The sequence below is a fragment of the Oryx dammah genome, unplaced genomic scaffold (genome assembly GCF_014754425.2).
Source record: "Oryx dammah isolate SB20612 unplaced genomic scaffold, SCBI_Odam_1.1 HiC_scaffold_16, whole genome shotgun sequence".
Taxonomy (NCBI): Eukaryota; Metazoa; Chordata; class Mammalia; order Artiodactyla; family Bovidae; genus Oryx; species Oryx dammah.
The window spans coordinates 49,916,855-49,943,408 of NW_024070200.1; the positions used below are offsets into that span (position 1 = coordinate 49,916,855).

General features: G+C 46.2%; 1 protein-coding gene across 3 annotated transcripts in view; it reads left to right on the plus strand.

Moving 5' to 3' along the window:
- Window positions 1-26,554, plus strand: part of NTRK3 (neurotrophic receptor tyrosine kinase 3) — a 429,790-nt gene that overhangs the window by 228,701 nt on the left and 174,535 nt on the right. For all 3 annotated transcript variants that reach the window (XM_040257595.1, XM_040257596.1, XM_040257597.1), the window contains exon 12: window positions 22,260-22,448. In XM_040257595.1, coding sequence (XP_040113529.1) covers window positions 22,260-22,448 — 189 coding nt within the window. The remainder of the gene's footprint in view (window positions 1-22,259; window positions 22,449-26,554) is intronic.

Sequence of the window (26,554 nt, forward strand, 5' to 3'; positions counted from 1 at the left end):
AACTGGCGGTACAAGCAAATGAGGCAGGTTTTATTATTCCCATTTCTTTCTGCCTAGAAGGGCCTCTGGCTTTTACTGAACTAGTGTTCGATCAGTCATGGCGCTGGGGCCTGAGACATCTCCAGGCCTTGACTATCCTCCCCTCCTACCCCCAACTCTGATTTCCCCTCCGCAGCAGGGCACACACCGCCTACCTGCGCACAGGATGGGGCAGACCTTTCTTCCGTCAAATTCCTGTAGCGTCAAATGAAACAATCAGTGGCTTTCTGTGGAGCCCGATGCAGAGAAGAGAACTCAGGGCAGATTGCCAGAGGACATGCAATTCCAGGCCTTAGCAGTTCCATTAATCACGGCCTCTCCAGTCAACAAGAGATGCATGTATATACGTATCCAGGCTTAATAAGACTATTCAGAACAGCTCACATTTATTCAGCCTCTCCTGGATGCCAGTTGGGCTTCCCTGGTGGCTCAGATGGTAAAGAATCTCCCTGCAATGCTGGAGATGCAGGTTCGATCCCTGGCTTGGGAAGATCCCCTGGAGAAGGGCATGACAGTCCACTCAAGTGTTCTTGCCTGGAGAATTCCGTGGACAGAGGAGCCTGGCTGGCTGCAGTCCATGGGGTCACAAAGAGTCAGACATGACTGAGCCAGGTACTGTGCTATTTTCCAGACATTTCTCCATCTAATTCTCACAGAGTCTCATAAGGTCAGTGCTATTATTTCTCCCATTATTCAAGTGAAGAAAATGAGGCACAGGAGAAGACAAATAACCTGCTAAGCTGAGGTCCAAAGAGCCTGGACTTGAACCTGGAGAGCTGCCCATCACAGTCCTGACCCTGAATCAAAATCTGTCATGGCTTTACTGGATTTTGGGAATCAGATTCTTGGTTGGCTGGCTTTCAACAAACTCAGGGTAAATGGCAGCACCTAGGATTGCTGGTTTCAAGGACTGTTCCTGCAAAGTACCCTTCAGCAGTCCCTAAACTTTTTGGCACCAGGGACTGGTTTTATGGAAGACTGTTTTTCCATGGACCGGAGGCAGGCGGGGGGCGGGGTGGTTTCAGGATTATTTCAAGTGCATTACATTCATTGTGTACTTTGTTCCTGATCTGATGCCACCGCTGATCTGATAGGAGGTACTGGTCTGTGGCCCAGAGGTTGGGACCCCTGCTTTTCAGGATCTTGTGTATTACTCCCAGGAAACTGCTTAAGCCATCAGCATCCCCAAAGTTCAACACTTCCACTATTTAGGAGGATCCAGGCTTTCTGCCTTCCTTACCTCATGGATCACCCATGTGCTGACTGCAGGGCAGGTCATTTGAACCCACTGGATCCTCTAAATCTCACTAACTCATGTGTAACTCTTTTGGGACCCCATGGACTGTAGCCTGCCAGGCTCCTCTGTCCATGGGATTTCCTAGCAAGAATACTAGAGTGGATAACCATTTCCTCCTTCAGGGGATCTTCCCAACCTAGGGATCAAACCGGTGTCTCTTGCATTGCAGGCAGATTCTTTACTACTAAGCCACCAGGGAAGCCCCATATGTAAAATTAGCTTCCATCCTTACTGTCCCCCTTACGCTGCTTCATATCTCTTTATGGCTCTTATTCCTACCTGACAAGCATTTGTTGATGTGCTTATCCACAATCTGTCCCCTTCTCTAATTGCACAAGAGAGGGGCTTTGTTCTGCTCACTGTGCTATTCCAGTCTCTAGAACAGTGTCTGGCACATGGTAGGTACTTAATAAAATTGGTGAATGAACTGTCTTAAGATGTGCACTTATTCCCTAGTTTTACTGATGAGGAAACCAAAGTTCAGAGAGGTTAAGAAACTTACCTAAAGTCACATAGCTGATGAGGCCCCCAGATCTTGTCAGCTGATACCCTTGGACCCACAGTCTATTTAATTCCAGCCCCCTGGTGGTCAGATACTTGGAGTCTGACAAGCTATTCCAGGAGTGAGTGCTTCTGTTACCATGACACCTCTGCGGTCATGGCTGCTGGCAGCTTTCTGCACAAACACAACCCTCCCTACCACCTCCACTCCTGGGCCTATTACCCAAAGACTTTTCATTTTCCCTTCTCATTGCTCATTGATTTATGAGCATAAGCCATTTTTAGCTCACTACTAGAAGAAATCTCTTAATTCCTAATGATTACAATCAGCATTGATTACATTTAACCTACAGTATCATACAATGCCTGGCTGGAGGGGAGACTCAGCTTTTTGACATGGCAGCCCCTGAGAGCCCTGGCAGTGGAAGTCCAGGTGTCCCTTCAAAAGATGCCCGTGAGCTTTAGTATGTTGGGGCTAAGGAAGTCATGTGCCTGCCCAAAGACTGGAGAAGGGGTGTTTAAGTCTAACAGAGATGGGTTCAGATTGACCTTTTTATTCCCCTAGCCATGCATGCTTGCCCCTGTAAACCCATTTCCTGTCACTGGGAGATGGAGAGATGGAACCCATGCTTGTTCTTCCCCCAGCTTCTCCGCAGAACAGGATATGGGGTGAGGAACCCAAGATCCATTGCTGTGTACATCCTGTGCAGTCCTTTTGGCTATTTCAGATGAACACCTGGAAAATATTTATTACCTCCCTTACTCTGCCCTTCGCCTTTCTGTATGGAAATCAGGGACCTGTGTCCATCCAGCTTAGAGGGCAGTGCTGCCCTTTGACATTTATTGCATCCCTACCAAATTCCTGGATGGGTGATAAATCAGACTAAAGTCATGGAAGCCAAGAAGAGTTAGACTGTCTGTCAGTTAAGATCCTCTTTTCTATCTCTAACCAAGCTCATTTCTTTTTTTGCATCATTAAGTACTCTTTCTTTGATCAGAGATGAGAAACATTGGTTCATTCTAATTCCCCAGCATGGAATGGGAGACTTTCAGAAATGCAAAAGCTGTCATTTGTCTCCATATTAAAAAAAAAAAAAGGAAGCTCTCAAATCAGTAATTAGTGTAGAGTTTAGAAGTATCAACAGCAACATTCTCGAGTTAGCTAACTGCCATTTGCTTTTGGTTTTTTTTTTTTTTTTTTACTTTCTGGGTGTTATTATTAACAGGTACCGAGTACTTATACCAAGCCAAGTGGTTTACATAAATATTTAATTTAACTCTAACAATAGCCTGATGAGGGTGTTACTATTATTAACCCCATTTTATAGATAAGGAAATAAATACTTTGAGAGGTTAAGTCAGTTGATTCATGAATCCAGTGGGTAAACACTCATGACCTAGACATCATCACTGTTATCTTTTCTCAGTCGAGAGGAATTAAAAAAAAAAAATGACCTCAGAACCAGCTCCTCCCTTTTTGTGACCCTTTCCCTGGCTTTGCAGAAAATAAGCATCAATGGAAGGAGACAAGAGGAGTAAGAGGGAAACCTTGATTTTCAGAAGTGCTGCAAAAATTTAGAGAAGGAAGTGGCCAGGAGGGTGGGATGAGGAGAAAGCAGAGAGAGAGGCGTGTTCAAGAAAGGCTTCAGGGTGATGATGGGAATTGAGTGGCTCCTGGGAAGTATAGGATCTGATATGGGGACTGGAGGCATCAGGGAGAGTGGCTTGGGCTGGAACACAGGTATGACCAGGATAGGAATATAGATCACTTATATGGAGAATAACAAACAAATAAAAAGCCAGAATTTTTACTCAATTAATAGTGGGAGTTGTGGTTGGTCGATAATTAGAATCCGATGGGCTTTGAGTATCAAGGCTAAATCACCAGGACACACTTAAATAAAATTAGAGAGTGGATATGATGGAAATTTTGCAACAGACCCAAGGAAAACCTTAAATATGCTTTCTCACCCTTCATATTGCTTTTTAAAGCTTTCTTAAAAAGGATAACTTTGTTAAAAGGTTAACTTCTGGCAGACTATGTTATGGGATGACTACTGGCCTTGGCATGAGATAGTCTCTAGATTTGAATTCAGCTTCATCGTTTACCAGCTGAAGGACTGTGGATAGGGGAATAAAATAGTTCTGAGCCTCCATTTCTTTGTTTAGAAAATGGAGATAATTGTTGCAAGATTGTAAGGGTGAGACAGGCAATGTTTATACATTGTTTGGGACAATTTTTTGGCCATAATGATACTCATCCAGGAGTAGTTTATTAAATGAGAAAATACAAGAGCACACAGGCCAGTGCCTGGAGTGTAGCAAATGCTTCAGGGATAATATCCATTTCACTGGTGTGTGTGCTTGTGTATGGTGTGTATATGTATATGAATATATGCACATATATAATATTTATGAATCACTCAACCTACCTAGTGAATCTTTGAAAAGACATATGTATCACATCTGAAGTCAAAAAACATTCCACTTACAGACTCTCCGTGAACCCATGTGTGTGCCTAACAAAACTTGTTTGCCCTCTAGTATTTTCTGAGTTTTCTCCAGCAATTCCAGAGATGATGAATCATTGATTCTGCACCATCTTTGATTAGCGGCAACTTCTAGCAATCAAGTTTCTCTGCCCCCGGCCCCTCTATCAATTGGTTGCATGCATGCTCAGTCATGTCTGATTCTTTTCGACCCCATGACCTGTAGCCCACCAGGCTCTTCTGTCCCTGGGATTCTCCAGGCAAGAATACTAGAGTGGGTTGCTATTCCCTTCTCCGGGGGATCTTCCTGACCCAGGGGTTGAACCCACGCCTCCTGTGTCTCTGGCATTGTCAGGAGGATTCTTTACCACTGCACCACCTAGGAATGACCTTAAAAGATCCTCAGTTACATCACCACATTTTTAAAGGGTCTTCTTTTTAAAGGCATCTTGGAAGGCTTCCCTGGTGGCTCAGATAGTAAAGAATCTGCCTGCAATGCAAGAGACCTGGGTTGGATCCCTGGGTTGGGAAGATCCCCTGGTGAAGGGAAAGGCTACTCACTCCAATATTCTTGCCTGGAGAATTCCATGGACAGAGGAGCCTGGCAGGGTACAGTCCATGGGGTCACAAAGAATCGGACATGACTGAGCAACTGTTACTTTCACACTTGGAAGGAGTCTCCTGATTCACACATTTGCATATTAGGGCAATGTTCTGAGTGTGGGAAGTCAGCAGTTCCAGGTTAGATCGACAACAGCCTCTGGCCAGAGTTGACGTTATCCAGCTCAGGCTTCCTCTATATGTTGGTTTGCTTTGCCTCGCCTCTTAGGTCAGTGTCAAGATCAGCTAATTAATATTGGTGTTTGCTAACCCCATCAACACACATGTATTCTGAAGTGGACACGTTAAACTAGGGTGAATTTTAAATTCCACTGCAAAACTCTATGGAGTTTTTAATAGAATGTTAACGAACAATATTGTTAAGCAATTAAAAAATAATAAAGCAAACCTGCTTAAATAGCTATAACCTCACGGGCTCTAAAATTATGCTGTTGCCCTGGGAACATAAGCTCATGAGAGCTAGGGAAAGTAAACTGTTACGCTAGAGGATTTAAAATAGAGAAGTAGCTCAAGCATCACTTCCATGCTCTCTGCACGTGGTTCACTTAGCAGGAGACAATACTGGCTTTTTTCTGTCTTCAGTCTCACCATCAACTGCATTCTCAGCTCCAGGGTTGCTTCTGTGCATCTTCTGTCAAGCACAGGGAAAAAAAAAAAAAAAAAGCCATTTCTACAAACCTTGAAAGGTCTTAAAGAATCTCTGATCCCTCTGTTACCCTTGGCACTGTTGGCATTTCATTTCCTCACAGCGTTGCTGGGCAGCAGGAGGTTATGGTTGACCTTCCATGAGGCATTTGAAGCTCCAGAGAAATGACATGACCGGTTCTTGATTTCAAACAGTTGTATTCACAGCAATGTTGGGCTGAGAACCTGGATTAGAACCCGGGACCCTTGTGGCCTCCATCTGTTGCTCTTGCCTTCTGTGACAAATCTCCTCTCCTGCTAGGATGGTTTGACTTTTACAAGATCTTGATTTCCATTTTAATAATCCCAAGACGTCCCTTAACTCTGCAGAGGAATTAAATTTAAATATGTAGCCTACATTTTATCTTGACATTTTCTTTAGAAGGCAGGAAAAAGAAGAAAAAAGAAAAAGGAAAACGGGGGCCAGATTGTCATTCTTCCCATCAGGAGAGCAAAATCCGTCTCTTTTGTTAGAATCGTTTGCTCGGATTCTCTTGGGAAAGGTGTAGGACCAAGGGCTGCTTTGCAAACCTCCAGGCTCTCTAGTTACCCCTGGAGACACCAGGAAAAGTCTGCATCCAGTATTCTACATCTCTGTGGGGAACGTTCGGTGTCAGCACTAAGTGATATGGCTTAAAGATAGGCTTGTCAGTCTAATTGATCTTGAGTCATTGCCTTTCCTGTCAGAGCTGTCTGTCTCCCTACCCATAATCCTCATCACTTTGATAGCCCGTCAGGAATAGGGGATTTGGCCCAGCCTTGCCTTCATCCAATAACATTATGAAATTGATGCTGACACTTCCATTGGCACTAATTTCTCTAAGAGATTGGAGCCAGAGGACAAGTGGTTTAGCTTCATGGCAGTTAAGCTTTCCAAGTAGATCAAGATGGCCTAAGATTGATTGACCTGTAGCCCGAGGAAGCAGGGAGGGAGGAGGGAACAGAGGGAGAAGAGGGAATGGATGGTCGATGGCTGCTTCATCATCATCAAGTGATATCCATTGACTGCCCACGAAGAACAGTGTCCTATATGGATAGGTTGAAGATGCATGCCAGGTCCCTCCAAAGACGGCTTCAAAGGGAGTTTAGAAAGTGACAGTGGAGGCGAGTTGGTTAGAGTGGTTCACTGCTTCACTTGTGGTATCGCCCCCTTGTGTCTGGAGTCTGAAACAGCAACTGAGCCTACCCATGACTCTTTTCTCCACCCTCCACTTCCAACACACAGCAAGTACTTTAATTACGGAAACTGTATTATTCATCCAGCTTCCCAGGTGGCTCCGTGGTAAAGAACCCACCTGCAAGTGTAGGAGACGGGAGTTCAATCCCTGTGTCGGAAAGATGTCCCAGAGAAGGAAATGATAACCCACTCCAGTATTCTTGCCTGGGAAATGCCATGGACAGAGGAGCCTGGTGGGCTGTCATCCATGTGGTTGCAAAAGAGTCGGACGTGGCTTTACGACTAAATGACAGCAACAGATATCATTTATCATCCAGTCCAAAGGATGCACTGTTGGTAATTCCTAGAACAACATGTGTAAAGAAGGACTGTCCTGGGAAAATCAGGATGTATGGTCATTCACCTTTCAGTAATTAAGAACAAAGCATATCTGAGCTAAATGAGGAGATGCTGTCTCTTTGACAGGGTTGTATTCTTTACCTGAACCTCCTTTTGGTTAATGGATTCATCAGGAAGCAGAGTTTTGATGAGGAGGTCCCGTGAAAATGAGACGTTTTTATGGATTGGGAGGTTTAATAAATTTCCTAATCTGGAAGTCAGTATAAGAATAACACCTTAAAAGTGATTGCTGAAAGTCAGAGAGCTGAAGAAGAATATGCATTTTCAGATTAGCTGTTAAATCTTTGGATTTTTTTTTTCTTTCTTTGCACCAGTCTGGCTTATGTGTCCATCTTTAGAAGAGTAAAGGGCTAACTCACTACTACTAGATTCGCCCTCACCACTCCCTTTCTGGGGTATTCAGTTTGAGTGTTTGATATCTTTGATATATTATACTTTAGTATATTATATACATTGCATGCAAATACTTTTGTGAGATGGAGAAGGGTCGAAATTGTAAAGAAATGTAGACCCATAAGTCTCCATACACACCCATTCTATGAACAATAAACTAGTGTTCTTCACGTGTGCGTCCATCTGTATTCTTGCTCAGGAGTGCATCCGTGAGTGCACGCATGGAATTTCCAGCACGTTCATGAGGGCCTGGTGCAGAGCATGCCTGGGTCATCACTGCTTTGCCCTGTGTCACTTAAGGGGCTTCTTAGAGAATGTGGCTCCCTGCAGGGAGGTTGGAGGGAAGGTGTGTGAACAGGCACAGATACAACAGCATGTAAAGCATGCCATACAAGGGAGGTGATCACAGAGCTGATACGGTGTGATTCTGATTGATTTCGGTGTTGTATTTGTACCTTCGCATGCTGGAGATCGATGGATCCTCTGCAATCTCCCCAGTTCCTGCGGCAGCACCACTCAGATGAAATGTTTATATCATTTTTACGGCTTGCCTGCTAAAGGGAGGAGTGAGCTGAGAGATTAGTAGGGGCTGCGGAGGCTCTTGCTCGATCGCTGCCCAAGTGTGTGGGGAGAAGAGGCAGCGGCCAGGGTTCAGGGTGCCTCCGAGGTGATGGCCACCGAACCAGGAGAGGCGGTGTCTGTAGGGCAGGAGGGAAGGTGCGTCCTCTGTGATGAGGCAATGACTGTTTGTGTGGACGAGTGGTGATGGACCCCAAAGCTAGCGTGTTTGCTGGGGGCTGGGGGTCCTTCTCTGGGCTGCCTTCTTTTCTCTCCTTCCTTGGTGTGGCATCTTCCATGTACCACCCCTAGGACTTCCCACATGGCGCTGGTGATAAAGAACCCACCTGCCAATGCAGGAGACATAAGAGACGAGGGTTCCATCCCTGGGTTGGGAAGATCCCCTGGAGGAGGAAATGGCAACCCACTCCACTATTCTTCCCTGGGAAATCCCATGGATAAAGGAGCCTGGCAGGCTACAGTCCATGGGGTTGCAAAGGGTCAAACATGAGTTAGCAACTAAGCACAGCACAGCAACTTCATCATTAGGCTTCCCAGGTGGCTCAGTGGTAAAGAACCCATCTGCCAATGCAGATAGGTTGGATCCTTGGGCTGGGAAGATCCTCTGAAGAAGGAAATGGCAGCCCACTCCAGTATTCTTGCCTGGGAAATCTCATGGACAGAGGAGCCTGGTGGGCTACAGTCCATGTGGTTGCAAAAAATTGGATATGACTTAGCAACTGAACAACAACAGCAACAAGCCTCAACAGTAGTCAGGAAAGAGCCATATGGATGAATGGAATAACTAAGTTCCAAAGTAGAATTTCATGGGATGGCCCAGTGACTTGTCCATGAAGATATCCTTGCCAAGGATGCAGGCTGAAAGCCTCCTATCAGAGCACCCTGAGTGCCAGAGGTACAGTCTTTGTGGAATTCCTGCCTTTAAGATAGTCAAACCTGGGAGATGTACCTACCAAGATAGGCAGGTGCCAAATCCTGGTCCAGGAAGCAGTAGGTGAGAGACCGTGGAAGGGCCAAGAGGCACTGGCAACTCTCCATCTTCTCTGCAAGGACAGGGTCTATGGTCCGCAGTGAGAGAGTGCAATGTTCCGGGTGCGCACAGCCCTCAGCAGATGTAGGGTCAGGAACTGTTGGCCTCCAAAGGCATCAACGGAGAACCCTGGGTCTCCACCTGGAGACCACAGAGAAACCTGGGCATGTCTTGACAGCCCTGTGATCTCTTCAAGTGACAACCCCAATAATCTGCATTCTTTGGGATAATTTTGCTGGACCCACATGGGACCGGCTTTGACCTTTACGGCCTTTTGTGAGGCAGGCTTTCCTTTTGTCTGGGTTTATTTTGCTTTTCTTTCATGTGTGTTGGCCCCATGGTTTCTAAGTCACTCTTGTGGGTTTCTAATTTTAGGAGAAGAGATTTGCAGCCAAACTCATGAAATCTCCAAACAACTTCTGCAAAGATCCATCTGGTGGGGAATCCTCGCAGCTCCCAAAGACCCAGTTTGCATCTTACTCCCTAGATGGAGAATTGCAATGCATGGCCACCCCTTAGGTTTCTAGAGGAATTAAGTTTGATGTGAGCTCTGAAGAACACTGGATGGGAAATCGGAAGAGCCGGACTGAAGCCACAGCTTTTCCCAACTATGCTTTAGGCCACTTCAGCAACTCTGAGCCTCAGTTTCCTTATCTGTGAAATGGAGAAGGCAGTCTCTATCTTGAGTATCTCATCGGGTTGCTTGAGTATCCCACAAGGTGATTAAGGAAGTTCAAGCATAAGAAAATGTCTTGGAACAATGATATATGCCACACAGATCTTAGAGGTTTCCACTGATGTTAGATTATGTTTTTTTTGTAAACATTTATTTATTTGGCTGTATCAGGTCTTAGTTGGGCATGCAGAATATTCACTGCATCATGGGGGATTTTTTGTTGTGATGCACAGACTTTCTCATTGTGATATGAGGGCTCTGTATTTGATGCGTGCAGGCTTAGTTGCTTTGAGGCATGTGGGATTCTTAGTTCCCTGACCATGTCCCCTCTGCATTGCAAGGTGGAGTTTTACTGGACCAGTAAGGAAGTTCTAGACTATGGTTTTTAATGTACCATATCATGAGATCCACATTCTAAAAGGCTCTAGGGTCTGTAACTCTCATGTCTCTCCCTGCTAGGGGCTCTTAGGAGGCCTCAGACCTTTCCACTGAGCATCTACTAGTAAAGGGAGAAATTCTTTTTGGCTGACATAAGAAATTCTTTTTGGCTGATGGGATCTGTGCCCAGCCCAGGGAGAGCTGGGTGAGTCTCAGTGTTTGGGAGTTCACAATCTCAGATTGGTCTGGAAGAAACCATGGGACTTTCATGGTTTCTCTCCAGTCTAAATTCAGACCTCGTTGCAGCATCTTTGGGTTAGGGGCCGTGGAAATTTTACTGAAGTGTTTTTATTCTAGACCTCACTGGTTCGAGACTATATAATTATGTTCCCAGGTGGTGCTAGTGGTAAAGAACCCACCTACCAGTACAGGAGACATAAGAGACGTGGGTTCAATCCCTGGATCAGGAAGATCTCCTGGAGGAGGGCCTGGCAACCCACTCCAGTATTCTTGCCTGGAGAATCCCATGGACAGAGGAGCCTGATGGGCTACAGTCCATAGGATCGCACAGAGTCAGACACAATTGAAGCAACTCAGCACGCACGCACACACCGGAAGGCAGTTAGGGGAGTGATTAAGATTATGGACTCTGGAGTCCAACAGCTCCAGCTTGAACACGATGCAGTGTGACCTGAGGCAGATTACTCAGCAGCTCTGACTCTAATTATAGGGCCCACTTCACTGAGCCACTGTGAGATTTGAATGAGACAGGACAGTGCCCAGTGGTGAATACATGCTCAGCAGACACCAGCTATTTCATAGTGTTTTGTTTGAGTACATAAGGCCATCACTCTGGAGAAGGAAGCAGGATTTTTTATAGGTGGCAGTATGCCATGGCATCACTCCACATGTACTTAGAAATACCATGAAAGGGATTTCTGCCTGATATACCTTGGATAAGCTATTGCTTAGAAAGCAGTGCATGAGACCCAGGCAACTATGGGAAGCTTTTCTAGTGGAGAAGCCCCCTATGAGCCAGTGCCTTTAAGGGCCCAAGTTTCTCCTAAAGAAATTTCAACTCTGTCTCTTCTAACTAGTTATGTTGTTTAGTTGCAACTAGTTGTTTAGTCACAAAGTTGGACACAACTTACTGACTAAACAACAACAACAAAGTCACTGAGTCGTGTCCGACTCTTTTGTGACTCCATGGACTGTAGCCCACCAGGCTCCTCTGTCCATGGGATTCCCTAGGCAAGAATACAGGAGTGGGTGGCCATTTCCTTCTTCAGGGGGTCTTCCCAACCCAGAGATCAAACCCACTTCTTCACTGGCAAACGGGCTCTTCAATCAGCCCTCTACCTAGTCATGCCTCTCTTTGATTTAAAGAACCTCACGCTGAAACCATCCACAAGTCAACCAATGAGGTTTTAGATATTGTTTCCGTTTTGTGAACTTGGTGAAGCTAGAGGCATCCAGGCTTAGCTCTCAGGAATCTGGCTCTCCTTCCCTTGGTCTTAGTGTTGAAATCTGATTATGCAATACAGTTACGTTAGTGAAAAATCAAACGAGTGAGTGGGTGAAGGACATGGAGACATTGTTGATCCAACATGGCAGGACTGAGTACAAGAAGCTCAGAAATGATGTTTCCCTCTGTTCACCCACAGTCCCCAAAAGGATGGGGAAACTCTTTGCATAATTCTTTTTTTTTTTTTCAATTAATTTCCTTAGGAGTATAGTTGCTTTGCCTTGTTGTCTTGGTTTCCGCTGTTTAGCAAAGTGAATCAGCTATATGTATGGAAATCTATGGAGAAGTCTTTGGAGGAAATAAATGCCTCTACTTTGGGGTAATATTGACTAGTCAGGTGGCTAATGCTTAGAAAAGTTGAGACTTGAGCTATAATCTGTTTACAGGGCCTTGGACACAAACACCAGCATTTTGTACTTCAGTTGGCTTATATATGCAATAGGAAGGTGATTACTCACTTTCTGTTTGTGCCTGGAATGTTCTAAAACACTGTCTGTATAAAGTCTTTGGAGAAAGATGATGACAATTACCTTTCTTCCAGGCTGCCTATTTCCACCTTCTTAGGCCCCTTGCTGCCTGCCACTCTGTCTATGAACTCCAGGTTACCTCTGCTAGCTACAACTGGGGGCGTGGGTTGTGGGTCTAAAGTTCCTTGGAAATGTTGTGAGCTCCCCTCCTCAGTGAAGCCAGTTCCCTACAAATGAGTTACAAGGGAATGAAGATTGGGAAGGAGCTGTGGTTGACCCATTATAACTTTTTCCATTGTCAGAAAAACAATGCTGGGGGGTCAGGCAACATGATGCAGTGAAATGAGCCCAAACTTTGAAGTCGGAGAGACCTAAGTCGGCCTACCATTTATTAACCATGTGACCTTGGGTATATGATGAATCCTTGAGCTTCAATTTCCTCCGCTGCGTTACAGGAATAACAGGATCTACCCTCAGGGCTGTTGTGATGATTAACTGAGATAAGGAAAATCAAGTGTTCAGAGAGAGCCAGTCCTGCCTTCCTTTCCCTTACATGTGCATTCTCCGCGTGGTTGTTCACCGGCATCATTTTCAGTCACCGAGCGATACCTCCAAGCTATGAGTGCTACCAGGCATGCACAAAGTCTTTGGCTCCTGTAAGAGGCTGGGAGGGAATAGAAGCCAGAGAATAAAGCTTATCTTTTGGGAAATGATTCGGGCAGAGGAGCACAGAAGTGAGGAGGGCTTGCCTTGTTGGGCAGCCTGCAGGACCCAGCAAGCCCCAGAGATCACAGAGGCAAAGACTGTCAGGAAGCTAGAGGCAGAGAGGGGAGGGACTGGAAGAGCTGGTCCAGGAACAGACAGTTGGTGACTTGTCCTTAGGTATGCTCTTGGGCTCAGCCTATGTTCATTTGGCCTCTGACCCACCCTTGCCAATAAAAATTAAGAAACTGATTTTCTTTTGTTTGGCTCCAAGGACTAAGCTTTTTTTTATGAAACAGTAAATGGAATCCCTCTCTGAGCATGGCTGGGTTTTTAATTGTGTTTGTTTTGCTTTCACTTATTCCATTTTATGAGTTCTGCTCCTGGATTTGTTGATGCAAAGCTCTTACCCATCAGGGACATGTCATTGTCTGATTTTTATCAGTAGGAAAAGGCTGAAGTTAAAAAAAAATCATTCCTTAATCCGAAGGTTGGCTTGTTTGCCTCATTCTGACACATTAAAAAATCATGAGACCCATCCAGGTTTGTTTTCTTATACTTCCCAAGTCAGATTGAGGTAGGGTGGAGTTTTTTTCAACAGAAGAGGCCATGATCTGGCTGTTTGTGGAACTAGATTAGTTAGAGTTTAATTTGGGGATGGAGAACTGGTAAGAGGCATTTTAAGATGAATCACATCATTGAGGACAATAAACCCATCCTTTGCATAAGGCAATTTTGTAAAGATTAGTTGAGGATGGTGTGAAGCATGCTCACTGTCTAAAGCAAAGGATTGAAGTAACATTGTTAAGTGCGAGATGACTTCATTCCTATATGAGTCAGCATGAATCGGGTTATGCTGTGATAACAAACAGCACCTCTGCCAATCTCCATGATTTAAAACAACAAAGCTGTATTTCTCACTTATGCCACACGTGCACCAAGTGTTGGCTGGAGACCTCAACTCTATGTCAGTTTCACTCAGGATGGAGGTTGCCTGGGGCTCTGCCTCATGCTTCAACAACTGCCAAGGCAGGAAAAAGACAATGTAGCAGATCACACACTGTTTTTTTTTTCTTAATTGTGATGTAATTGATGTATGACATTGAATTATTATATTAGTTCCAAGTACACAGCGTAGTGAGTCAGTACTTCTGTATATTGTGAAATGATAACATCCATCACCACACATAGTTAGAAATTTTGTTTCTTATAATGAGAACTTTTAAGACATACTCTCTTACAACTTTCAAATACACAGTACGGTATTGTTAACTGTAGTCACCGTGGTATGCATTATATCCCTGGAACTTCTTTTTGTTTGTTCATTTAAGATTTCACATATAAATGCAATCTTATGGTATTTGTTTTTTTCTGCCTTATTTCACTTAGCATAATGCCCCTAAGGTCCGTTCATGTTGTCACAAATGGCAGGGTTTCCTCCTTTTTAATGGCTAAATAATATTCCATTTGATATATTTATCAAAACTGCTTGATCTATACCAATTCCACTATATGTATGTATGTATATATATGTATATATACAGACACACACTGAGTGTGTATATATATATATATATATCCGTATTGTTGTTTAGTTGCTAAGTCATGCCTGACTCTTTTGCATGGACTATAATCCACCAGGCCCCTCTGTCCGTGGCATTTTCCAAGCAAGAATACTGAAATGGGTTACCATTTTCTTCTTCAAGGAAGATACCTGACCCAGGGATCGAACCTACGTCTCCTGCTTGGCAGATGAATTCTTTATCACTGAGCCACCTGGGAAGCTCCATATGCATATATGATTCAACTTTATCCATTCGTCAGTAGACAGGTTGTTTGCATATCTGGTCTATTGTAAGTAATGCTACTCTGAACATGAGGGTGCAGCTATCTCTTTGCCACAGTGTTTTCATTTCCTATGGATGTACAGTGGCCCCCTAACCCCATATCCATGGGGGATGCATTCTGAAACCCGCATTGGAGACCTGGAAGTGAAGATAGAACCAAACTTTATATGTACTATGTTTTTCCCTATATATACATACCTATGATAAGGTTTGGCCTTTCCAAGTGGCTCAGTGGTAAAGAGTCTGCCTGCAATGCAGGAGACACAGGTTCGATCCCTGGGTTGGGAAAATCCTCTGGAGGAGGAAATGGCAACCCACTCTAGTATTCTTGCCTTGGAAACTCCATGGATAGAGGGGCCTGGTGGGCTACTGTTCATGGGGTCACAAAAAAGTCAAGCATGACTTAGTGACTAAGCAACACAAATGATAACATTTAATTTATAAATTAGGTGCAGTTGGAGATTGATGGCACTGATAATTAAGATAGAACAATTATAATAATATACTGCAGTAAAGGTTACATGGGTGTGATTGCTCTCTCACAGTATCTTATTATACAAATTTAGTGCCTGTCCCTCTTAACCTTGCACTCAACACGCACTGTGGTTGTAATTTCTTCAGTTTGAGGTGTGACAGCAAAACCAGCATAAGTTCCTTTTTCCTTCTTCACAACTTCACCTATAGAAGATTGGTCCTTGCTGTGAATCTTAGCAATCTCAGCTTACAATTTTTTCCTTTCAGTTAAAGGAAGCACTTTACAGCTTCTCTTTGGTGCTAATTTGTGGTTGACTCTGTGACCCCATAGACTGCAGCACACCAGGCTTCCCTGTCCTTCAGTATCTCTCCTGGAGCTGGCTCAAACTCATGTCCGATGAGTTGGTGATGCCATCCAACTCATCTGTCGTCCCCTTCTCCTCCTGCCCTCAATCTTTTCCCAGTATAAGGGTCTTTCCCAGTGAGTCAGTTCTTCATATCAGGGGGCCAGAGTACTGGAGCTTCAGCTTCAGTATCAGTCTTTCCAATGAATATTAAGTGTTGATTTCCTTTAGGGTTGACTGGTTAAAAGTTAATTTTCCCTTCCTTTCCCCATTTGTTATAACGACATCCTTGGGACTCTAGGTCATTCCTTTGGAAATGGGAGATTTCCACTTCCACACATGGACTGGGAAAAGGCCAGAGTGGAGTGTCAATGCTGGGTGTTCTTGGGGCCAAATATCTGAGAATTGTTAATGCCCATAAGTTAGGGGGTTGGTGGAACAGAAGGGGATTTAAGCGATGAGGATGGGAAACACTGGAGAGCTGATTTCAAGGAGGTCCTCCCCTTGATCCAAAATGGGCAGAACATGTTTCCATGGTAATGCATGACCAGGCTGGCTGCTGCCCTTTCCTCTTTCGGAGTGTGTGATACACGTCCCCCTGCTCACCTTTTGAACTGTGGACCCTGATTAAGCCGAGGCTTCTGAAGTTGCCTTCGGGTCCTGGTGTGGCCTGCAGCCCCCAGCTCCCCTGCGATGGGGGCCCGCCTACCTGGGTCGGTGCTTCCTGCACTGCAGGGAAAGTCCCTGACCTGTTCCCGTGGGATGCCTTTGCTCTCTGCGGGATACTGAGCCCTACATTGGGATCCACCACTTGGGAAAATCTGAGCCACTCTTGGATCTGCTCCCTTATTTCTTCCTGCAGAAGGAGCAGGGAGGGGGAAGAGAAAGACAGTTTGGACCATCCTGCTGGGCCGGATACCTATCAGTGTCATCAAGCTTTCTCTAATTATTCACTGGTTCTACTATGGTGTAGTTGGAAGATCAAAACCTACCACTGGTGTGAAGGAAAGGAAAAAGCACCTATTTGGGAAGAGAATCATGTGATGGGGAGTGTCTCAGCAGACCTGTCTTCCTTTAGGTCTCTCAAAAGCTTGAACTTACCAGAAAGACTGTAAGCTGGCTTCTTTCTTTTTGTTTATTAGTGCTGCATACCAAAATAATTGTGTAGTTAGGAATGGATTAGTGAGAGCAGAGAGACCCATCGCAGATACTAGACAGTCTGTGTGTATGATTGTGTGTGTGTGTGTGTGTTGAGAGCTCACACTCCTCCTGACCTGCCTTGGGGCTCAGGAAAGAGAAGAAAGCTCCCCAGACAGCTGAGATGTCTCTTGAATTACACATCCCTTCTTTATATCTTAATAGATTCTTTTTCTGGGGATATTCAGGTAAGGGGAAATGATTTGTTTCCCAGAGGGACCACAAGTCTGTGATTTTCCCCATGAAGCAAGTGACAGTGAAATTGGCCAGACTTGGGAAGGGAGACCATTTCTTAGGGTTGATACTGGTTACCTCTATCAGTGGTTCTCAATCTGGGGCAGTTTTGTCACCCCAAGAGGGTATGTGGAAATGTGTTATGTCTTGTGTGGGAAAACTGGCTTTAGAAACATTTGCGTTTCTTTATTTTTGGCTGTGCTGGGTCTTTGCTGTTGCTGCACACGGGCTTTCTCTAGTCGCAGTGAGCAGGGGCTACTCTCTATTGAGGTGCAGGCTTTCCTTGCAGTGGCTTCTCTTGTTGCGGAGCACGGGAGCTAGAGAGAATACACAGTAGGTGCAGGCATGGGCTTAGTTGCCCCTCAGCACATGGGGTCTTCCCAGATCAGGGATCAAACCTGTGTCCCCTGCATTGACAGGTAGACTCTAAACCACTGGACCACCAGAGACATTCTAAGACTGGCTTTTTAAAAACATTAATTTAAACTTTATTTTGTTTTTTTTATTTTTAAGAGTGGTTTGAGGTTCATGGCAAAATTGAGGGGAAGGTACAGACAGTTCTGGTATATTCCTTGCCCCTACACATACATGGCCTCTCCTACTAGCTTTATCCCCTCCCAGAGGGGTCCCTTCATTACAGTGGATGAACCTGAGACTGGCTTGTCATGCCCAGGTCCAAGGATGCCACATATTCTGCCATACCCAGAACAGCTCTCTCCAAGGAGGACTTACCTTGCTCAGCACCAGCTGTAGCCCTACTGGGATGCAATGCTGTACTGGGCACAGGCAGGCGGGAGCAAGCTGCAGGCTTCTCTCACATCCTTGGAAGTGATGAGTCTGTGGACTCTTGATTGGTTTGTATTTCAAGGAGTGTGGTTTATGGCCAAGCAGAGGTGAGTAAGAGGGCTTTGAGGATTGGACAGCAGACTGACGGCCCTGTGCTCTTTCTGATGTGGGTGGAGTTGAGTAAGAGTGCTCACAGCCTCGGGGAGAGGGGGAGATGAATTGTCTGTAATCTATCTGGGTGAGTCTAATGAGGTGACACACTCTGGTCCCCATTCTCAAGGTTCAAGAGGGACATCTTTAAAAAAGGGTCTCAGGGACCTGCCTCTGAAAGCAGCTGCTCATAAGCAAGAGAATGAACCACAATCGATCAAATGTCCCTTTGAACAAATCCATTTTCTCAGTCTGTACCTTCAAGGAGGAAGCGCTGTGGAATGGTACACAGGCTCTGGGGCCAGATCATTGGGTTGAATTCCAGCATCACCACTTCTTCACTAGTGTCTGTCCTTGGGCACGTCACTGCTCTATGCCTGCATGCTCCCATCTATAAAATGGGGAGAAATTGATACCAACCTCACAGAGGCAGTACAAACAAAGAAGTGAACTTTCCAGAGCCCAGTACATGGGAAACATTCAATAATAAAAATGATGAGGAAGATGGTAATTTTTCTAGCTCCTCAGCCTACTGTATGTGTGTGTTAATTGTTTTGGGAACTGACTAGACAGTATGTTGGGCAAATTTTTCTATAGGTTTTTTTTTTTCTTTCCCCTAGTCTTTCATCTTTCTTTTCCTCTCTCTGTCTCCCTCCTTTTAATCATATGTTGGATCTCTAGATTGAGTCTTTAACTTTCAGACCTTTTCTTTCCTATTTACCATCTTCTCCCTTTTTGACTTGTTATATATTCTTCCTCTGTTCTGTGGAAACTGCTCTCATCAAGGCCACCTTCTTGTCGCCAAATGCAGTGACTTGATTTCATTCTTCATCTTACATGACCTCTGTATATAATGCTCTTCAGCTTCTAGAAGTTCTCCTTCAATAGTAGACTGACTGACTTCAAAGACAGTAGCCTTTTCTGATTCTTTTCTACTTTTCTGAGCATTTCTTCTCATCCTTTTCCAGCACCCTTTCTTTTGTGTGCCTTTTAAGTAGTGGGTCCTCCAGAGCTCTGAAACCTGCTTTATTCTTTTATTTCTTTCTAGTCTTTGTGAGCAACCCCAGCCATCCCTTTCCGTGGCTTATTGTGGTTGTTGAATTGCTAAGTTATGTCCAACCCTCTTGTGACCCCATGGACAGTAGCCCACCAGGCTCCTCTGTCCATGGGGTTTCCCAGGCAAGGATGCTGGAGTGGGCTGCCATTCCCTTCTCCAGGGGCTCTTCCTGACCCAGGGATCGAACCTGCATCTCCTGCACTGGCAGGCAGATTCTTTACCATTGAGCCACCTGGGAAACCCAAGTGCAGAAGGGCTCTTCTATCTGTGGCTCTTTCCTAAGCCCTTTTCAAATTCTAGAATAAATAATGTCAAGAATGTCAATGCTGTTTCAGAGCACAGCCTTTTGAAACATTTCATTGACCACTCCCTTTGTCCATGGATGATGAAAGCTGATTTGAATGTCCAGTGCTCTATTGTCTCCAGACTCTTCCTGACTTGATGCCCTTCCTCCATGTTGCCATAACCACTCACATCCTATAATGCTGAGAACAGAAGGAGTTGAGGTGTGGGCGCCTTCTGTTGCTTGGTCTTTGGTGAACTGGATCCCCGACCCCATTTCTTCCTTTGCCCCTTTGTTTGGCTGAAGCTTCCACTTGCTGTTGCTTCCTAAGAAAGGGCAAAGTAAACTTTTCCATGTCTGCAAATACATCTCTTTTGCCTTTCCATTGGGTGAATACATTTTTAGGTATAGAATTCTAGGTTGAATATTTGTCCATCAGAATTTGGAAGCAATTTGCTCAGTAAGAGTAACAGTATGAAGTTGTTATGGAGAATTATGCTGTCTTTCTGATTCCAGTTCCTTTGGAAATATGACCAGACCCACCCTCCTGAGAGCTCTTAGCGTCTCCTCCTTGTCCTTATGGCTCTGGCATTTCATAATTTTGTGCCTTGGTCTGTGTGTGTGTCCACTTGTATGCATGCCATGCTCTCATTTATGTGATAATCCTGCCACAGACCCTATGGTCCTTTCTCCCATATCTTCCTCCTCTTTGTAAGCAAGATTTGCTTCTCTGCTTTTTCGTCTTCCCAAACGTTGTTGAAATACCTCATTTCTTCTTGCCTCCCCTCTTCCTCTTTGTGCACCAATATTTATTTAATTCCTTTGTATGTAAATGTGGAGAGGAGTAGAGAGACCCGTGCTCTAGCTGTGTTTAACTGGAAATCATTCTGAAGTGTTTCAAAAAGTTTACAATGTCTTTTCAGGAGCTGGTCTCTTTCTGCAAGGCACGTGATGACTGCGAGAATTTCGGCAACTCCTTCCTGCGACTTTTTCTAGTGGTTTCCAAGCACAGTCAGACATTTGTTACAGATCATAACAAGCCTGTCTGTGCAACGGAGTAGAATTCAGGGTCCTCAGTTTGCATTTAGTTCGTCTTCCATTTAGTTCAGCCTCATTGGTGCTTCACCTTGCTATCTGATGGGAAATATTCTTCCCATAAACCTCAGTAAAATGTAATGGATTTCTGCAGTGGAAATATTGTTCAAGCAGCAAAACCAAATCACAGCAGGTGCTCTGTCTTAGGACCATGTGTCTTGCAAAGCAGCCATTTAAAACGCCACTTGTAGAAAGCCACAAACAGTCACAGCTAATTCACTTTACAGGAGTTTTATTTGTACGTAGGGGAGAATCTCACCAGCAAACAGAATCGTTGCTTTACCAAGATTGTAGCATTAATTATCTTTGTCAACTTGTGTTCACAGATAACCTTAGGTCCTAGGCTTTCTCTTTAGGGTAAAAAATGGTGGCATTGGGGTTGGTGAAGATGCAAATGGTATTCTTTGAAGTCATTGGGGCAAATATAGTGCTCTCAAGAATGGGACATGGGACTTTGCTCTGGTGGTCCAGTTATTAAGAATCCTTCTGCCAATGTGGGGGACACAGGTTCTGTCTCTGGCCTGGGAAGATTCCACATGCCGCCGGTGAAACAAAGCCTGTACACCAGCACCACGGAAGCCCATGTGCCTACAGTCTGTGCTCCTCAACAAGAGAAGTCACTGCATTGGGAAGCCTGAGCACCACAACTAGAAAGTAGCCTCTGCCTCACCACAGCTAGAGAAAACCGGTGCACAGCAAGAAAGATCCAGCATAGCCAAAAAAAAAAAAAAAAGAGTGGAACTGCTGGCTCAGCTGCACATAGGCTAATAGTGGTCCAGCCTCAGTGCGGTCATTTGTGAAAGCTGGTCCAAGTTAGATGCAAGCCTGCATTGGACTTATGCAAGACAGGATACAAGCCTGTCTTGGGCCAGGGAGGCTTGAGAGCAAATGAAAGTGTTAGCCTCTCATTTGTGTCCAACTCTTTATGACCACATGCACTGCAGCCCACCACACTCCTCTGTCCATGGAATTCTCCATAGAAGAATACTGGAGTAGGTTGCCATTTCCTTCTCCAGGGGATCTTCCCAACCCAGGGATTAAACCTGGCCTCTCGTATTACAGGCAGATTCTTTGTCCAGTGAAAGTTACTTCCTACTCCTGTAGGAATCTGATGGCCATGCTGGAAAGGTTCTTAGCCTCCAGGGACTTAGCTGGACATGGGACTCCCAAGGAAACTCTTTAAATCTTAATGCCCAAGATACATTCCCAGACCAACTGAGTCAGAATCTTTGGGGGTGGGACCCAGCATCAGTAGCTTTGTCTATTTTTAAAATATTTATTTATTTATTTGGCTGTGCCAGGTCAGTTGATCTTTAGTTGCAGCTCATGGGATCCAGATCCCTGCCCAGGGATTGAACTTGTGCCCCTTGCATTGGGAACTCAGAGTCTTAGCCCCGCTGGACCACCAGGGAAGTCCCCACAGTGATAGCAGTTTTGAAAGCTCTTGAAGAGACAAAGGACAGGGTGCATACTACCACTGGGCCATTTTTTAAATCCTGTTGTTGTTACATAAGTGAAGAAATTTAACTTTTAATTATTTTGAACTAATTTAGATGGGAAGAAAGAGGAAATAATCATGTCATTATTATTTAGATTTGCTCTTCTTTTGCAGCTCTTTCCATGGTGTGGTGGGGTAGAGTTTTCTCCCTCTCATGAGAGAGAATTAGGGGTTATTGTCAATTCAGAATCTAGGGCATCTGGGGACTATCCTTCTAGTGGATTTTACTCCCTTAGAAAATATGATGGGAAAAAATAACAGAAGGGTCCGTGGGCAGGGCTGGGCACTGGCTGGATGTGACTTCACCCAGGTCCTGTGTCTCTCCTGGGGTGTGCAGGTCCCGTGGCTGTCATCAGTGGCGAGGAAGACTCGGCTAGCCCCCTGCATCACATCAACCATGGCATCACCACGCCCTCGTCGCTGGATGCCGGGCCAGACACGGTGGTCATTGGCATGACCCGCATCCCGGTCATCGAGAATCCACAGTACTTCCGTCAGGGACACAACTGCCACAAGCCAGACACATGTGAGTACCGTGGGAGAGTCTTGTCCCTCCTGGGGTTGGAGGGGGCATGGCGGTAGACCATGTAGGTGGGGGTTCTGGAACATTCTGGGGTGACCTACCACCTGCTAACTTCCCACTCTCTAAGGGACCCTCCTTCTTTGTCTAAAAACTCAATGAACAGCCTGGGCAAAGGGATGCCATGGGACAGAGGCCCCTGGGCAGAGCAGGCTTGGGGCAGGGGAAGGGGAATCAGCCTGGAGGCAGGAGGCCCAGCCCCACCTGCAGAGGGGATTCCAGTAAGGGAGGGGACACAGGCACAGCTGGTTTTATCTGTAGACAGCTGGCCTGTGTGTGCAGGAATCTTTGCCCAGACTATGGCCCCCAAGGTCATCAGGCCCTCCACCCACACCTCCTCGAGAGGGGAGGGGAGGGAAAGGTGGCGAGTACCTTTGGAATGGAAACATCTCTCCAGCTGCCCCTCCAGTGCCCCGAAGTGTATGGTCTGAGGATCGGATCATGACCCTGTGCTTGGACCCCTCCCCTCCTCACCGTAGATGTGTCCTTGAGATCAGAGGGCTCAGGGCACCTGCTTCCTACTCTCTCTTCCCTCCTGGTGGTTCAGGCCCTCCCTTTGCACTTCTGCTGAGTCTGCCAGGGTCTCTCCTGGCCCCTGGAGCTCTGGTGCCTCTGCCCTCCCCCGGCAGGTGTTCCCCTTACTGTGTCCCCAGGTTGAAATCTAGGCTCAGTGACCCCGATGCACACCCCTCCACTCCCACTGCTCCTGCTCCCCCAAAATGGTCAGTGATGTCTGCAGAGGGAGCCCTGGGGACTGCCTGAGAGCTGGAAGGGACAGAAAAGATGGGTTAGGTTAAGGCCTCATCTGCAGACAGGAAACCCGAGGTTTGGGGAGGCTGGGAGTCCCCCTCCCCTGCCCGCAGGCTTCTGCCAGTCTGTTCGCTTCATCCGGTCAGCTGGTCCAGGTCAGCGCAGGGGGAAATGCCCCTGGCCTTGCTCCCCCCCCAGTGAGCTGTCTATATTGGGGATGCACTCTGCAGTTCACAGAGCCCTTGCTGCTCCCACTAGTCCATCTGATAGCAGAGCAGGCATTCGGCCACCTCATCCGCCTTCGCTTCTGTTTCTCTGGTTCTGTTTTTAGTGAGAGGATTGCCACCGTGCGAGGGACTGAGCTTGAATCAGGACAAGGTCATCATTTGCCTCCCAACCTTGAGAGTCCCCTAGAATCTGTCTCAGTGTTTGTCACACTCCCCCATCAGGACCAGTTAGAGGAAGGATACTTGGGTTCTAGACCAGGGCTGGGCAAGGGAAGAAAGATATCTGTGTTTCGAATGAACAGTGGGGAAGACCGTGTCAAGAATGGTTCTACTCTGGCTTGAAAGCTCTCGCCTCCGATCAGGATCATCCTCGACTGACCTGGGTGTGGCCATGGGGAAAGTCCTTCCTTGATGCTGGCGTGAGTCCGAGCTTAGTCTGGGGTTGGCTTTGCTGAGTTTTCTAGAGTGATGTTGGTACTTGAATAGAGGCTTGGCACTGCAGTGTTGAATATGAAACTGGTTCTCCTTATTTCGAGTATTCTATAAAATCACCATGAACGTGAAATTAGCGAACCCTGGACCATTGTTCCTGGGGAAATCCAGGGTTAGGTTCCTTGTGAGCCCCTGGTCAAAACCTTTTTATCAGCTGATCAAGATGTAACCTGTATTGCATGTGCTTCTGTTTAAGAACAGGTTAATACATATTATTGATTCATTAACATTGAGCTCATAGTGGCCAACAGCACTGTGACTCAGGCCTGGACCAAGCTTATCAAACACACCTGTTTTCTCCATATGGCACATCACAGTGTTCACACTCATAGAAACACTAGACCTCACTTGAGCACTCTGCTCGGGGGCTGCTTTAATCAGCGAACTCACCCACAGAAAGCACAAATATGCAATGAGAGTGGCATTGAATAAACCACAAGAAGGACACTCGTTTATAGCCCAAAAGCCACAACAAGAAGGCAGAGAGCGTGGCTTTTTAGCCTTAACTAGGGACGTGCATGTGGGGGTGACTCAAATTTGTCACCACTCCTTGAATATTTGTGAATAACTGTGAAAGCACCGTGCGTGTGGGTTTATGGGGTTACACATCAATTGTAGTGAGTAGATGAATTTGTGAAGGCAGAACCCAGGAAAAAATGAGGATGGGTTGTGTTCCTGTTAGTGGGAGCTCTGGGTCTCAAGGCAGAGGAGGGTCACGTGGACTCCTGATCCCATGGGGGGTGACTCGGTGTCCACATGGGGAGAATCTGACATGTGGGAAGGCGGCTCCTTCTGGGTTGTTGGAATAAGTGGGCAACGTGGAGAGACCTTTGGGGTCTGAATGTCCTTTGAGGTCAGGACTCGGCCTCCAGCCAAGGAGCGGTCGCCCTAGGAACTGGTGCAGGGAGAAGCGTCCCTGAAGCTCCTTGGGTCTGTGACTCAAAGCAGGCAGCCTCTCTATGGTTCTCACAGCATTTCTCTGTATAAACGACGGGGTCAGCGGAGACAGCGAGGAAGCAGGTTTAGCAACAAGACTTGAGGGAGCAGAGAACAAACAAGACCTCACAGGATAGAATCCCTGGCTGACTCCAGACATCCAAACCCTCCGATATTTAGGGGAGATGCCCTTTTCAGGGAAGCAGCACATTGTGCCGTGTCAGTAGACAGCAGACGGCTCTTAATTGTTTTCAGAAAACACGTGTGGCAGGACAAACAACGTACAGGAGCCTTGTAAGGGGATTTGGTTAATCCTCCCGCTATGAATCCGTGGCTGACTCACACAGTCGGGGAGGGGAGCACCCGGCCCTCTCCTCGCTGAGGTTTACGGGCTGGGAAACAGCAGGTCTCTGATTACAAAGCCTTCATCAGTCAAAGGCAAGGGACTCCAAGACACATCCCCATGTGCGAGGAGACACCATCATAAATAATTAAAACCACATGCTCCTGGACGGATAAATAACAGCAAGCATTTACGATGCTGCAGACGGGGCTGGGGTCACTCCTTTGGGGGTGATGGCAAGAAGCAAGGGATTAAGCAAAGAGAAATGCTCATATCTCAGGGGCCCCCCAGGGGGGGCCTCTCCTGTCTGATTCTCTTCCTCATCTCATTTAGTAATGTGGACCGTGGGAAGACATCTTAGGGACACAGCTACCTGACTTCAAGCTTCATTTCCGCAAGTCCCCCGGTGATGAATTTAGCACAAAAATGCTTTTCTTTTCTTTACACATGTGTTTATCATAATCAGGGGGGACCTCTCCGGCTGGAGTGATGAAGATGCTGCTCTTCTTCTTGCTTGTCTCCATCTTCAGTCTGGGCCATAGAGTTTTTCATGGCGTGTCAGAGCTGCTAGGATGTTTAGGGATCACCCAGTACCATTCACTATCGGATGCTCGCAGCCTCTCACCTGTGTCCCCGAGCACGCTGCATATGGCATTGTCTATTTGGAATGTACTCGGCCTTTCCAGGGATTCTGGAAGAGCTGAATAAAGATGCTCCTACTCGGGGTTGGATACAGAATCTGCAGTCTAGTGAGGCCTCCCTCATATTTTATTTAAAGTCCCCTAATGCTCAAAAGCATCAGGAAACTGGTCTGCCTCCTTGTCACCCAGCTGATTTGGGGCTAGGTCCTTCTGAAGAAGACAGAGAAGGAAATGGCAACCCACTCCAGTACTCTTGCCGGGAGAATCCCTTGGACAGAGGAGCTCAGCGGGCTCTAGTCCATGGGGTCGCAAAGAGTTGGACATGACTGAAGTGACTTAGCACACTCACCTTGTGAATAAGACACCGAGGGGCTGGTCTAGATGGGTCACTGGGGAGAAGTTTCAAGCTCTTTGTAGCCACACTGGGCAATCGGTGACTTTTGTTCCCCTTGTGACAGCTCTGGGCTGCAGTCATGGTGCCTGTACTGAGTTGGACTGTGGGCAGCTGTGTTAGGATCACACTCTGGCTCGTTTCCATTGGCTGATTGGGAGGCTCCTTGGCTCTGCTGAAGGCCCTGGAGTTCTCTGCTCCTCCCCTTTTCCCGAACCTATTCTCAGAAGACAGCTGTGCCTCTTGGTTGAGAGAGGAGGGGCCAGCTGGGC